Genomic DNA, 13,700 nt, shown 5'->3' with positions numbered 1-13,700 from the left:
CCTCACCTTAATGATGAGGCATTGCTTTAAAAAAAAAAAAAGATGAGGCATTACTAAAGAATGTTTTACTACACAAAGACCTTACACAGAGAATGTATAGCCCTTTAAAATGATCCCAGAATTATGACATCACATCTACACTGATCAGAAGATAAATTTCAACTCCACTGATGAAGGTAACTCCATTAATGGGAACAACTAGACTATCAGGTAAACTGGGCTTTACAGTAAAGACAGGCAAACAGAGTAGCCATATATTTGCCCAAATCGACTTCGTATACACTATACATAAGAACTTTTTGTATAAACTAAGCATTAACTTTGCCATCACTGTCTGAGTTCACTGCATGATGGTCCTTTAATCTCTAAAGATGTCCACTTATTCTGGATTCTTTTTTTTTTAATCTGAAATCTCTAATAACATGTTTAAGTCTTCCTAACATCTAAAAACTTGAAATTGTAGTGTTAAAACTTTCTTAAAAGGAATACATCAGTATGAAACTCCAAACTTTAGCTGGAAAAAAAACATAGAATTATTAAAATTAGTTAAAATCTATCTTTTTGCATTTATCCATCAAAGAGTAACATGATATATGTGATGGTATCATCCCATCATTCCCCCAGTCTTACAGATTTATTACCTCAGAAGAGTAAAGGAGCAGCAATCAGACTTTACCAAGAACAATTTCTCCAGTGTAGTACAGCTGATCCTTGAACAACACGGAGGTGAGGGGCACCAACCCCTCAGGCAGTCAAATATCTGTATGTAACTTTTGACTCCCCAAAAACTTAACTAAGAGCCTACTGTTGATGGAAGCCTTACAATGAACACATATTGTATATGTTATCTGTATCACATCCTATGTTCATACAATAAAGCTAGAGAAAGTGCTATTAAAATATTAAGGAAGAGAATACACATTTATCATACTATCCTGTATTTTTGAAAACTGCATGTAAGCAGACCCACACAGTTTAAACCCAGACTGTTCAAGGGTCAACCGTATTTAAAAGACTTGTGTCTCCTATCTCCAGTATAATATTTAAAAGGCTCCCATTTATTATTGCCATTTCAATTCAACTCATGTTTTGCAAATGGCACTAGTTATTTCTAACATTAAACACTGTAAACCAAGGATCCCTTCCCAGGATAAGGATTTAAGATTAAACATTCATATGGGTTCTTTTTTTTTTTTGGGGGGGGGGGGGGGTTTATGTTTTTTTTAATTATTTTTTTTATTTTTTCAGCATAACAGTATTCATTATTTTTGCACCACAACCAGTGCTCCATGCAATCCGTGCCCTCTACCATACCCACCACCTGGTGCCCCCAACCTCCCACCCCCCACCCCTTCAAAATTCTCAGATCGTTTTTCAGAGTCCATAGTCTCTCATGGTTCACCTCCCCTTCCAATTTCCCTCAACTCCCTTTTCCTCTCCATCTCCCCTTGTCCTCCATGCTATTTGTTATGCTCCACAAATAAGTGAAACCATATGATAATTGACTCTCTCTGCTTGACTTATTTCACTCAGCATCATCTCTTCCAGTCCCGTCCATGTTGCTACAAAACTTGGGTATTCATCCTTTCTTTTTTTCCTTTTTTTTTTTTTACAGCTTTATAAACATATATTTTTATCCCCAGGGGTACAGGTCTGCGAATCGCCAGGTTTACACACTTCACAGCACTCACCATAGCACATACCCTCCCCAATATCCATAACCCCACCCCCCTCTCCCAACCCCCTCCCCCCATCAACCCTCAGTTTGTTTTGTGAATTAAGAGTCACTTAGGTTTGTCTCCCTCCCAATCCCATATGGGTTCTTTTTATTTGAAAATAGCAAGCACCAGAAGAATCAAAAATGTACAAAGGAAAGTATGAGTTCTTCACCTGGGATACACGAAGAGGAACCAATACCAATTTTATACTTGAAATTTCTGGCTATGTACACGCAAGGATTTTTTTTAGAAATAGATTCCCTATATTTTATTAAAGGGAACTCCAAAAAGGTTAATGTTAAGAAGTACTGGTATAAGACATTCAATTTTGAACATAAACATCCAGGGGAAGTAAATTTTTGAAATTGTATTTATTAATGTTTTATTATACATATTATATTTTCTTAGAATTAGGGGAGGGGGAAGCCCCACTCAAGTGAGGTAACAAACTTGCCATCCTTTACAAAACAATTAGAACTGACAAAGTTATGGTTAGTCCTTAATTCCTGAGAATTTGAATATTGAATTTTTTTGTGAATTTACACCAAATGTTCAAACTAATTTTAAATTACAGTATGTCTGAAGACAATATTTAACAATAATATGTTAGCAAAGAAAACCATCATCTAAATGTGTGGATTAACTGGTGTGAAACACTCAAGCCCTATTGCTCTGCACTTAAATAACATTTAAGTATGCTTAATCTTTCCAGAGATTTTACTTCAAATATGTGTAACTTATGCAGACTGCAGTGACATTATTTTGAGTGAATGGCAAAATAATTATCTATCATTTTCTTCTTAATTGTACATATCCATGGAGTTAGCATATGAACTCTATATGGTATTCATAAAATCGAAAATAACTGATATGTGGGGATAATGAATATAGACACTGGATTCTCTTCCAATGGCAATTTCTATCCATATTAAAGGAGATTATTTTAGGGAAGTCAGAGAAAAAAAAACAAAGAACAATATCGTTGCTATGAAATGGTGACGAATTTGATGCAATCAAAGCAAGATCGTTACTATAAACATTTATAATAATGAAAATATAAATTACTAATTATGCAGCATGCTTTAGGGCCATTTCTACAGTTAGTATGAATTAGAAATATTAAATGCCTTTAATCCATCCATTGTACAGAATTCTGTTAAGTCATGTTTACATAATAAACAAAAAACATTTCCTACCTATTCTGTTTCTTCTGACTCAGAACAGTGAAAGTGTTTATCTTGGGCTGGGAAAGCTACCCTGCCAGTAACCAATTAATACAGATAGGGCACTGTACACCTATTCCAAAAGCTGGAAATCAAATGCTAGAATCTTGCAGGATATACCTGAAGAAATGCTTAACAGGCAAGTGCAATGGAAAAATCAAGTTTTCCCAAATCATGTTAATATTACGTGTACTTTGTTTCCATTCTAAAAGTATCACTGTATCATATTAAAAGATTATAGGTCATGATTAACCATATAATTATTAACTGATGTAATCTTTACAAAAATAAAGCTAGTAGCCTGCCAGGAACTAAATTTATTCAAAATCTTACTGTACTTTTTAAATCAGTAAATGATTTAATTTATTAGAACTTTATTATCACAGTGGTAATTTTTTAAAAGCCTGCACAGTGCTTAATCTGGTGTCTTAGATTATGCTTGGTTTAAAGAAAAAGTCTGCCCAAACCATCACCAAGATTTCAATTCAACCTAATGTAGAAGAAACCTGAGTTTGGATGTAGAAATAAAAATCCTTATAATTCTCTCTGATATCATATGTAACGCCTTCAACCAAAATTGAAGCTTCAAGCAGGACTCTATGGCTTTCTCTGAATTTTCTTTCATTTTGAGTATTAAGTAAATCTTCCATTTAAAGCAGTTGTTGGAGGTTACCTGTTCTCAAAGCAATGTAAACTAGTTATAAAATGTCTTATCAAAGACAATAACAGCTCTTGTAAATCACATGAAATTAACAATGAATCAACTTTACACTGTACTCTGAAGGTACATAACATACTTGTGCCTCACCTCTACTATCAAAACCATCTTCAAATATTCCAACTGTAAGAATATTGGTATGTATGCTTCATAAATTTCAGACTTCATTCATTTTGTTTAAACATGTATTTGCTGGCTGTACATAGTGTATGCATTGAATTTCCAATTACTAAGACAAAAATTGATCCAAGACCTATGCAAATACAAATGAAAAACCCTCACACAGATTACAAGGGATCTGAGGCAGCCGTTCAGGAATGCAGAGTGGCCCTTCCATGGCTTCACTTCAGATAACTCTCCACAGGCACATCTGCCAGCCTAAAGTCCAGGCAAAAATCGCATTTAAAACCTCATTCTCCACTTGTGAAATGTAAAGAGAGCCTTTGGAAGAAGAATAGACTTAACTTTGGAGAACTGCTTTAAAGAGTTGCAACATCCACCGATTACCAGAAATGTGGCCCAGGAAACACTTCTTCATTAACTCATTAACATCATTTCACCGGTAACAGTACTGACACGATCCTGATGATCTCAGACGGGCAACACATACCATCAATATCATTTGACAACAGGATCTGCAGACACAGTGCTCTCGGACAGGTCTCCATTGCTTGTTTTTGTCTCTTCTGGAAGCATGGATAAAAATAACAACGGACAGATTTATGTTTTTTTTTTTAAATGAATTAAGTAAAATTGAGAAGGACTGCATTGCTAAATTTCAAAATTAAGAAAATGGGCACCTACCAAATAGTTCCCTGATAGTAGTTCCCTGAAGTATATTGAGTTATTTACCTTAATTTTTTAGAAATCTAAGGTAACTATTGCAAATGTAATGTTCTGACCAGTACTTACTAAGGGTACAGAATTGTGAGAAATCACAACTGCCTCTGGGGTGGAGTCACACACATCTGAAGGCATGCTGCCTCTTGGCTGGTTCCCCCAGTCAGGCCAACAAATCACTGTTACAGTGCACTGCTGTTACTGATAGAAACACTGCTGCAAATTCACATATAAAATTGTCCAGAATAGGGGCACCTGGGTGGCTCAGTGTAAAGCCTCTGCCTTTGGCTCAGGTCATGATCCCAGGGTCCTGGGATCAGGCCCTGCATTGGGCTCTCTGCTCAGTGGGGAGCCTACTTCCTCCTCCTCTCTCTCTCTCTGCCTGCCTCTCTGCCTACCTGTGATATCCGTCTGTCAAATAAGTAAATAATAAAAAAAAAATTGTCCAGAATAAATAACTTTCCATTTGGGTTTATAGCTTATTTTTTAAAGCAGGTTTTTACAATAATTATATAAAATGAACTCCTGGGTTTTTTTGTGCAAAATGTCACATGCATATACTTCATTAACAGAGGAAAACTATCTCATGTCTCCTGCAACTCTGAGTACACATCTGAGCAACTTTAGCTAAGACAGAGTCCTAAAACAGAAGAACACAAACATATGGGTGAAATGCATCAACCAGGATCACAGAGTTCATTAAAAATAGTCCAAAGCAAGGAGTTCCACTGAGACGGAAAGGTTTGTCTTAATGCCTGAGGCCTGAAAGTAAAGATCTAAGCCACCTGCAGAGTCTTCCCAGTAAGCTCAGCTGGAGATAAGCTTCTGGCAGGAAAACACCTAAGCAGAACCTAAGCAATAACTGACTTTCCTCAAAATTTAAATCAAGCTCACTCAAATTCTTCCAATTTACCTTAGCTTTAGAAAATGACCTAAACAGAATATATATATATATATATATTTTCATGTAAGAAATACTGAACATCTTCCAGGTACCAGCATGAAATCACTTTCAAGCACATGATTATTACTTAGTCTAGACTCCAAAAATGCTTGCATATCCTAATTATTAACAATATTTAATTTATGCAACATTATCAGGAAATACGTTAAATGATATAAATGGTCTACCCAAGAGAATCACCTCTATTTAGTGTAAAATATATACATATTTTAAAATTTAACAAAATAAGATTAATAAAACATTTTATGAAATATTAAGTTTTACGCCTTGATTTATGAAATACAAGAGAACAGGAAAAAGGGCAAACATGAAAACTCAACTCAGTTGCTGTACCTAGTTTTGAGCTTCCGAGCAAAGAGGAAAACTTAAGTTAAATAATTTCTGGAACAGAAAAGAAGAAATATCCATTCTTCAGGGAAGACAACTGTTCCTAAATTTTTTATCTGAGAGAAATGTATCATGTGAGTCCTTAAGTATGAAATAAGCAATTTACATCATCCTACAAAGAATACAATGGGTAGAATCCTTTCTGTAACGACCCAGTTCATGGATATGACAATCAGTTATCTGGACTACACTGCGCTCTGATTCTGGCTATGGTGGAGGGCGGGAGGCCTTGAACCACGACACCACACAGAGCCCCAAGTGCTTTACTACCTCCTCAGTCACCTGTCCTATCTCATTCAGTCTGTGTCTAGTTATCAACAGCTCTGCCTTCAGAAAACACTTAGTGTTCCTCCTAATCGGTTCCTTCTTGTCAGACACAAGTTGAAGGGTGAAAGAAAATCTAAACTTGCTAAATTTTATTTAAATTAGGAAAGATGAAAATGAATAAAAAGTTACCCCAGAATGAAATGTAAAAACAATGTAAATTTCTTGTTGGTTTCACAAATTATCCATGTAGGCTGTACTTTTTTTTTTTAAGGTATTTCTTATTTTCCAAAAAGAAAAGGAAGCTGGGATTCTGACTACCACATTTGTGGCTATTATTAAAGAAAGATTTACTGCCTTTCCAAATTTAAGCCACTCACTGACCTTTCTCTTTCTTTTCTTGGTTTTCTTCAGCTGCAGTCTTGTCTGCTCTGAAGAAAATTCTTGCACTGCTCAGTGAAAAATAGAGCAATTCAAATTCCTAAAAAAAAAAAAAAAGTAAAATAAAAGCTAAAAACATTATAGCAAAATATTAAAATTATTAGAGATCTATATAACTTCTAAAGAGCTTTAGTGTAAATCATAAATACAGAAACTGAGCTGGGGCGCCTGGGTGGCTCAGTTGGTTAAGCGGCTGCATTCAACTCAGGTCATGGTCTCTGGGTCTGGCACAGACCCCCAGGTCAGGCTCCCTGCTCAGCAGGGAGTCTGTTTCTCCCTCCCTCCCCCTGGCTCCTGCTCTCTTTCTCTCAAATAAAATATTAAAAAAAGAAAGAAAAAGAACTCAATGAAGTAATCCCATCCATTTTTAATATGGAATCAAATGGCTTCCAAATGCCATTTTTTAAAAAATATAATTACCACTATTCATCTCACTTGTTTAAAAGGGGGTTTAGGATTTGTTTTTTCAGATATCAAGCAGATTTGACTATTACTCTCCTCTACCTGTAGACAGACATCCAGGCGCTTCTGAGTGAGATTCATGGTCTGTAGTAGTTTTTCATCTTGACTAGCTGACTGCACATTCTGTTGCTTAGCAACTGCTCTTATCTCCTTCAGGTACTTCTCTCTAACAGACTGGAACCAGTGAAGTGAGTCAAATTCCTGGTACTGATCCAAAAGCTTCAATATGTAAGCCACACCTAAGTGATTAGCAAAATCAAAGCTAAATTATAAAGAGTTCAAAAGTTGTATTCTACTCCTTTAAAGAAAAAAAAGATACAAAAGTATAAAGAACTAAAAATAAGCCAATCAAGGAAAAAAAAAAACAAAACAGGCTATGAAGATCACTTAGAGAGAACATGGATGGAAGGTTGGGGAAAGACTTCCATTGCTAAATAGCCAGCAGCTGAGGAAGCTACAGGGAAACTCAACACAAGATGAGAAAACTCTTAAAACCACCACAACGACACAGTCTAAATATTAGGTCTAACAGACTAAGTGATTAGCAATACCAAGGGGGAAGGAATGATAGTTATAAAATAATGGAAAACAAGTACTACTAATCAGATGACCCAGTTAAAAAATAAAGAGTAAACACTGCTCAGGAAAAACAAATCTACAAAGGGCACACAGTCTTATTAAGCAAATGTTTCTAAAAATCCATTATAATAGGTGAACATAAAATTAATGGAAAAACAATTCCATTAAGCTTACCCATGGCAAAGCCATCATCAGTAAAAGCAGCTCCAATTTTATTTTTTTTATTCAATTTCTCCTTGCAGCTAATGGAATGCTCTACAAAGTTGAGGGTCTGAAAAGATATATTAGAGAAACAACTGTGCTGAAGTATCTTCAGAATTTAGTTCTTAAAACAGACATTTCAAAAATTATAAACAGGAGGGGCGCCTGGGTGGCTCAGTGGGTTAAAGCCTCTGCCTTCGGCTCAGGTCATGATCTCAGAGTCCTGGGATCGAGCCCCGAGTCAGGTTCTCTGCTCAGCAGGGAGCCTGCTTCCTCCTCTCTCTCTGCCTGCCTCTCTGCCTACTTGTAATCTCTGTCTGTCAAATAAATAAATAAAATCTTTAAAAAAAAAAAAATTATAAACAGGTTCTTTTCTAGGTCCCTGTCCTTTTGATTTTAGACATCTTCCTCATATAAATAGACTCCCGGGAGATCACAATCTGTACCAGTATCTTTTAATGGCTCTTGTTTGAGTCCTTTAACAAGCACTCCCCTAATCACCAATCACCAGGTACCCCAAGCACAGTGTCTCATATATGAGGACACTGAGGTTTAAGAGGCTGAGTAATTTGTCCAAAGTCATACTTTAAGTGAAAGCTGGAGCCACTTCATTCTAAAATACTATTTATCATATTCTTTATGGTTAAAAAGAATTAGTAGTCATTTGGATAAATGAATTCCCCCAAAAAATGCTTCCCTAAAAATTCAACTCCTACAAAATACCTTATCATCTATTCAACAAAGATTTACTAAAGATTACTATATTCCAGGCTAAATGAAGTAATTATGATTTAAAAAAATGGAAATGGAATACCATCAAAGAGTCCATCCATACTCTAGAGCAGCTTTCTCATCAATGATAGAAATACTGTGTATCTGTATTGTCCAACACAATAAGCCACTAGCCATATATGGTCACTGAGTGCTTGAAATATGGCTAGCAAAACAGGGGAACTAGATTTTTTTTATTTTATAAAATTTGAATTAATTTAAGTAGTCACTTATGGCTACATATGGATAGCACAGCTCTAGAAGGGTAAAGAGAGACATGTTTAGGAATAATTGTGATACACTGTGAAAGATACTATAATAGCCTATGCTGGAAACATAATATCAAGTCTCAGTATTTTTTGCCTGAAAAACTCACTGGGAAATTAATTAGATTTGTGAAATCTCTACCAACTATTACTTAAATCTTTTTTTGGGATAGCTCACTTATGTTTGTCTTTTTTCTGGAATTAGATGACAAACTCAAGCACAAGAACTGTGTCCTGTACTTCCCTGTAGTGCTGTCCATCCACCCATCACTGATGGAACTCGGACAGATGCCCTGCAACACTCCACTCTTCCATTAATGCCCCATTTGCTGTTTACTATTGTTTCAGTACACTGTCCTTCAACTTAAAGAAATATAATGCCAAGTCACCCTAAGTTAAATACACTGTTATAAAAGTATAACCAAGACAGATTTGCCTCCAGTTTGACACTATTTTAGGATGAAAAGATAATATTTGCTACATCACAGTTACAACATATAATTATGATAAAGCATTAACAACTATAATAGAGCATTAACAATAAACATATTAAAAAACAGTAGAAAAGAACATTTACAAAGAAAAAAGCTGTCCACAGATCATCGACTGCTTTCAAAGGACAAAAATGATAGTAATATGTAAGAAACTATGTTAACAAGTCAGGCAGCAATATGAAAATTTATTACTCTTGATCAAAGTAGATGTAATCAAAAGCTACATTAGTCTAGTGATATTTAGATTTTAGAGCTACCCATTTACAAATTTTTTAAAAAACAGTTTCATTATAGAAATCTTTAGAGAAACATTACTCTTACTGCTAGTATGCCGCTCTAATCTCTTGACTCCATTTTCCCCATTGCAACAACTCTACGATGTGATTTGGAGTAACCTGAGCTGTACTTAGACGGCAACTATATAGAATTAGAGCACTGCACACTATTATACTATGAAGCAGCACTTAAAATTTCATCTAAATGTTAGTATTTACTACTGTATAGAAAGAACTTGTCCTTAAACAGTAATATTTTTAAGAGATGTGTGAGAAATAACTTCATATTTTAACAATTAGAAATTAGTCTGCGTTCATCACTTAAAATGATTACATAGTTTAATTAGCCCAAAGATATTACGGTGTGTGTGTGTGTGTGTATATATATATATATGTAAACTGGAGTACACTCAATTTAAATAACACTAAATTTTTCCAGCAGTTACCAACAAAAGTCCATCTCAACTGTAAAATAAGTTTCATTCTGCATAGCTAGTTAAGTAAAATTCCTAGGCCGCATTCACTGAGATCACATTTAAGTAACAAAGTCTATATGCATTTCCTGCTATAAAGAAACTGGATCTATTTTCTAATTTAAAAAAAAAAAATCACTAAAAATACTCACCAGAGGGGGAACAATGATATAGAAATTTCGAAGATGTATATTCTTTGGCCTTCGAAATTCTGGAGCAAAAACATCTACAAGCATTTTGAAATACTCCGTGCCTTCAGCAGAATTTCGTGTGTGATCACTGAGGACTGAATCCAAATGCCTAAAATACAAAAAACATTATTTACTGGTTCCTTTCTCAAAAAGAAGATATGGCTGGCTGGCTGGCTGGCTGGCTATCTATCCATCTATCTGGCGAGAGACACAGAGAGAGCACATATACAAATGCGCGAGGGTGGGGAGGTGGGACAGAGGGACGAGAGAATCTTAAGCAGGCTCCACACCCAGCACAGAGCTTGACATGTGGGATGCGATCTCATAACCCTGAGATCAAGACTTGAGCAGAAATCAAGAGTCAGACCAACTGAACCACCCAGATGCCTCAAGTCTCCCAATTCTTGATTTCGGCTCAGGTCATGGTATCTTAGGGCTGTGAGATCCAGCTCCACACCTCAGGCCCCATGCTCAGCAGGGAGTCTGCTTGAGATTCTCTTCCTCTCCCACTGCTCTTCCCTCCCCACCCACACATGCATGTGCACTCTTTCTCTCTCTCTCAAATAAATAAATCTTAAAAAAAAAAAAAAAAAAAAGAGTCAGACATTTAACCAACTGAGCCACCCAGGTGTCCCAAAAAGGTAAGGCTTTTTAAATCCATCTCTTACCATCTTAGATGAGAATGCTCAAAAGTATAAAACATTATAAAAGACATTTTTAAGTCAGTTTCCTTGGAGTTCAGAATGAAATCATTTTCATATAAAAAAAGCTGATTGCTATTGCTTATTAACTTAGTCCCTAAAATAAAATACATAGGGCATCTTAGGACTTAAATAGTTTTGTATCTCTTCTTCCCACAGTTAAGTCCTATAAAATTCCATTTCATTGTAAATAAATTCCTCTTCATTTTAACTGTCTTCACTAACGCTTCATCTGTACCTCCCTACCTCAACTGGAACCTGGCCCCTTTTTAAGAACTTAGCTTCCCACTTAACATTCAGAACGATTAGCTGCTTTTTCTCCTTCATCCATCATTTATACCGACCACCACTTTCAAATTATTCCCCCACCACCAAAAGGTAGGAATCTCTCCTTTGAGACTCAAACGATCCCATTATATCCAACTACCTAACTACTCCTTCCTGAAAGCAGGCATCTACTAATTAACCTTTTAAACCACTTCCCTATCTTTCTTTATCTTAGACTACGATAAGTACTTTTGTTCTCCATTATTCTGGAAGGCTTCATTGCCCATTTAGATAATCGACTCATGATCATAATCCCACAACTTCTTGACTTCACCTGCCATGTACTCTCCTTCACGTGATGTCAGTCTTCCACTCCTTTGTACGGATCTGGACCTTACGATTACCAGACAGCTTTACCCTACACATCTTTTTTTTTTTTTTTAATGAGAATTCAGTAATATTAATTTATATATTTAAATTTCTTTTCAGTGTTCCAGAATTCATTGTTTATATACCACACCCAGTGCTCCATGCAATACGTGGCCTCCTTAATACCCGCCAGGCTCACCCATACCCCTACCCCCTTCCCGCCAAAACCCTCAGTTTCTCGGAGTCCACAGTCTCTCATGCTTTGTCTCCCTCTCTGATTTCCCCCAACTCACTTCTCCTCTCCATCTCCCCATGTCCTCAGTGTTATTCCTTATGCTCCACAAGTAAGTGAAACCATATGATACTTGACTTTCTCTGCTTGACTTATTTCACTCAGCATAATCTCCTCCGGTCCCCTCCATGTTGACACAAAAGTTGGGTAATCATCCTTTCTGATGGAGGCATAATACTCCATTATGTATATGGACTATATCTTCTTTATCCATTCCTCTATTGAAGGGCATCTTGGCTCTTTCCAGTTTGGTGACTGTGGCCATTGCTGCTATGAACATTGGGGTACAGATGGCCCTTCTTTTCACTATATCAGTATCTTTGGGGTAATACCCGGTAGTGCAATTGCAGGGTCATAGGGAAGCTCTATTTTTAATTTCTTAAGGAATCTCCACATTGTTTTCCAAAGTGGCTGTACCAACTTGCATTCCCAACAGTCTAAGTACCCTAGAGATCTTAAGACAATATCCCACCTCTCTGACCTCTTGCAACTGCTTCAAAAATATTTTTAAAAGGTCATCGATTTTTAAATGAATGACATCATTCAATAAGAGAAAACAGTCTGATTTTCTTCTTTGACATACAAGCCACAAACTAATAATTTCAGGGCACAGGACTTTAAATATATTATTAACTGTACATGACTTATTTAATTTGGCAAAAAACTAAGCTATCTAATAGACTATTTCACAATGGTTTTTTTTTTTAATTTACTTATTTGAGAGACAGAGAGAGAGCATGAGAAGGGAGGTCAGAGGGAGAAGCAGACTCCCCATGGAGCTGGGAGTCCGATGAGGGACTCGATCCCAGGACTCCGGGATCATGACCTGAGCTGAAGGCAGCTGCTTAACCAACTGAGCCACCCAGGCGCCCCTCTAATAGACTATTTAAAACCAAATCTTGTGTTGGGGCCTTATTCTCATAAATATGGACACACATTTTCCATTTCTTTTCATTTAAAAAAGTTTTAGGCCTACTGAAAAGTTAAAATATAGTGTACTAGAGACCTATTTACCCCTCACCTAGATTCACAATTTAACATCTGCCACATTTTCTTTTGCCCAAAACATTTCAGGTTGGCAGATTTCATGTCATTAAGCCCACATAAGTCTTAATACGAATCTGTTAAAAACCAAGACATTTTCTTACAAAGCCACAATGTATCATTACACCCCAAAGTAAAATACAGTATTACCTAATAATGTACACAAACTGCAATTTCCCCAATTATCCCCCAAATGTACTTTTTTTTTTTTTTCCTATCTAAGATATGACTAAGGATTAGCCACTACATTTGGTCGTCTGGTCTCTTTAGTTTCTTAATCTAGAAGAGTCTCTTGGCTTTTTTTGTCCTTTATGACATGTGATATCTTTTAAGAGTCTAGGCCAGGTGTTTCATAGAATACCCCACACTCTGAATGTCTCAGATGGTCTCCTCATAATAAATTTAGAGTAAACCTTTCTGGCAAGAACACAACATAGGTGCTTGCTATTACACTCATCAGGAGGCTCCATAATATCAGTGTGTCTTGTTAACTGGTGATGCCATGTTTGATCGCTTGGGGCAATACATCAATCTCTCTAAAGATAGTTTTCCCTTTTGTGGTTGGTTATTAAGCAATTTGTGGGATAGTCTTCTGATAGTGAATGAATACTCTGTTCTGCAACACTGTTTCATTGATGATTTTTATCTGGTTTCAAGCATTATAGTGGTGGTTGCAAAACAATGACTTCTCCCTAGATTTTCTCATCCCCTCTGCACCTATTAGCTGGCATTCTTCTGTAAAAAACGAACTTTTTTACAA

At 36.2% G+C, this 13,700-nt stretch overlaps 1 protein-coding gene across 2 annotated transcripts in view; it reads right to left on the bottom strand.

Moving 5' to 3' along the window:
- Nucleotides 1-2,070: 2,070 nt before the first annotated feature.
- Nucleotides 2,071-13,700, bottom strand: part of WASHC4 (WASH complex subunit 4) — a 62,505-nt gene continuing 50,875 nt past the window's right edge. Inside the window, exons 29-33 of one of the 2 annotated variants that reach the window (XM_047739674.1) lie at nt 10,229-10,376; nt 7,771-7,867; nt 7,060-7,256; nt 6,499-6,595; nt 2,071-4,345 (exon numbers count right to left, since the gene is read on the bottom strand). In XM_047739674.1, coding sequence (XP_047595630.1) covers nt 4,278-4,345; nt 6,499-6,595; nt 7,060-7,256; nt 7,771-7,867; nt 10,229-10,376 — 607 coding nt within the window. In that variant the 3' untranslated portion in view covers nt 2,071-4,277. Of the gene's footprint in view, nt 4,346-6,498; nt 6,596-7,059; nt 7,257-7,770; nt 7,868-9,002; nt 9,198-10,228; nt 10,377-13,700 lie in introns of those variants that run through there. The other variant, XM_047739675.1, reaches the window with a different exon arrangement.

The sequence above is a fragment of the Lutra lutra genome, chromosome 8 (genome assembly GCF_902655055.1).
Source record: "Lutra lutra chromosome 8, mLutLut1.2, whole genome shotgun sequence".
NCBI classification, from domain to species: domain Eukaryota; kingdom Metazoa; phylum Chordata; class Mammalia; order Carnivora; family Mustelidae; genus Lutra; species Lutra lutra.
The sequence above is the reverse complement of the archived record's forward strand: the minus strand, read 5'-3'. Positions and strand labels throughout refer to the sequence as shown.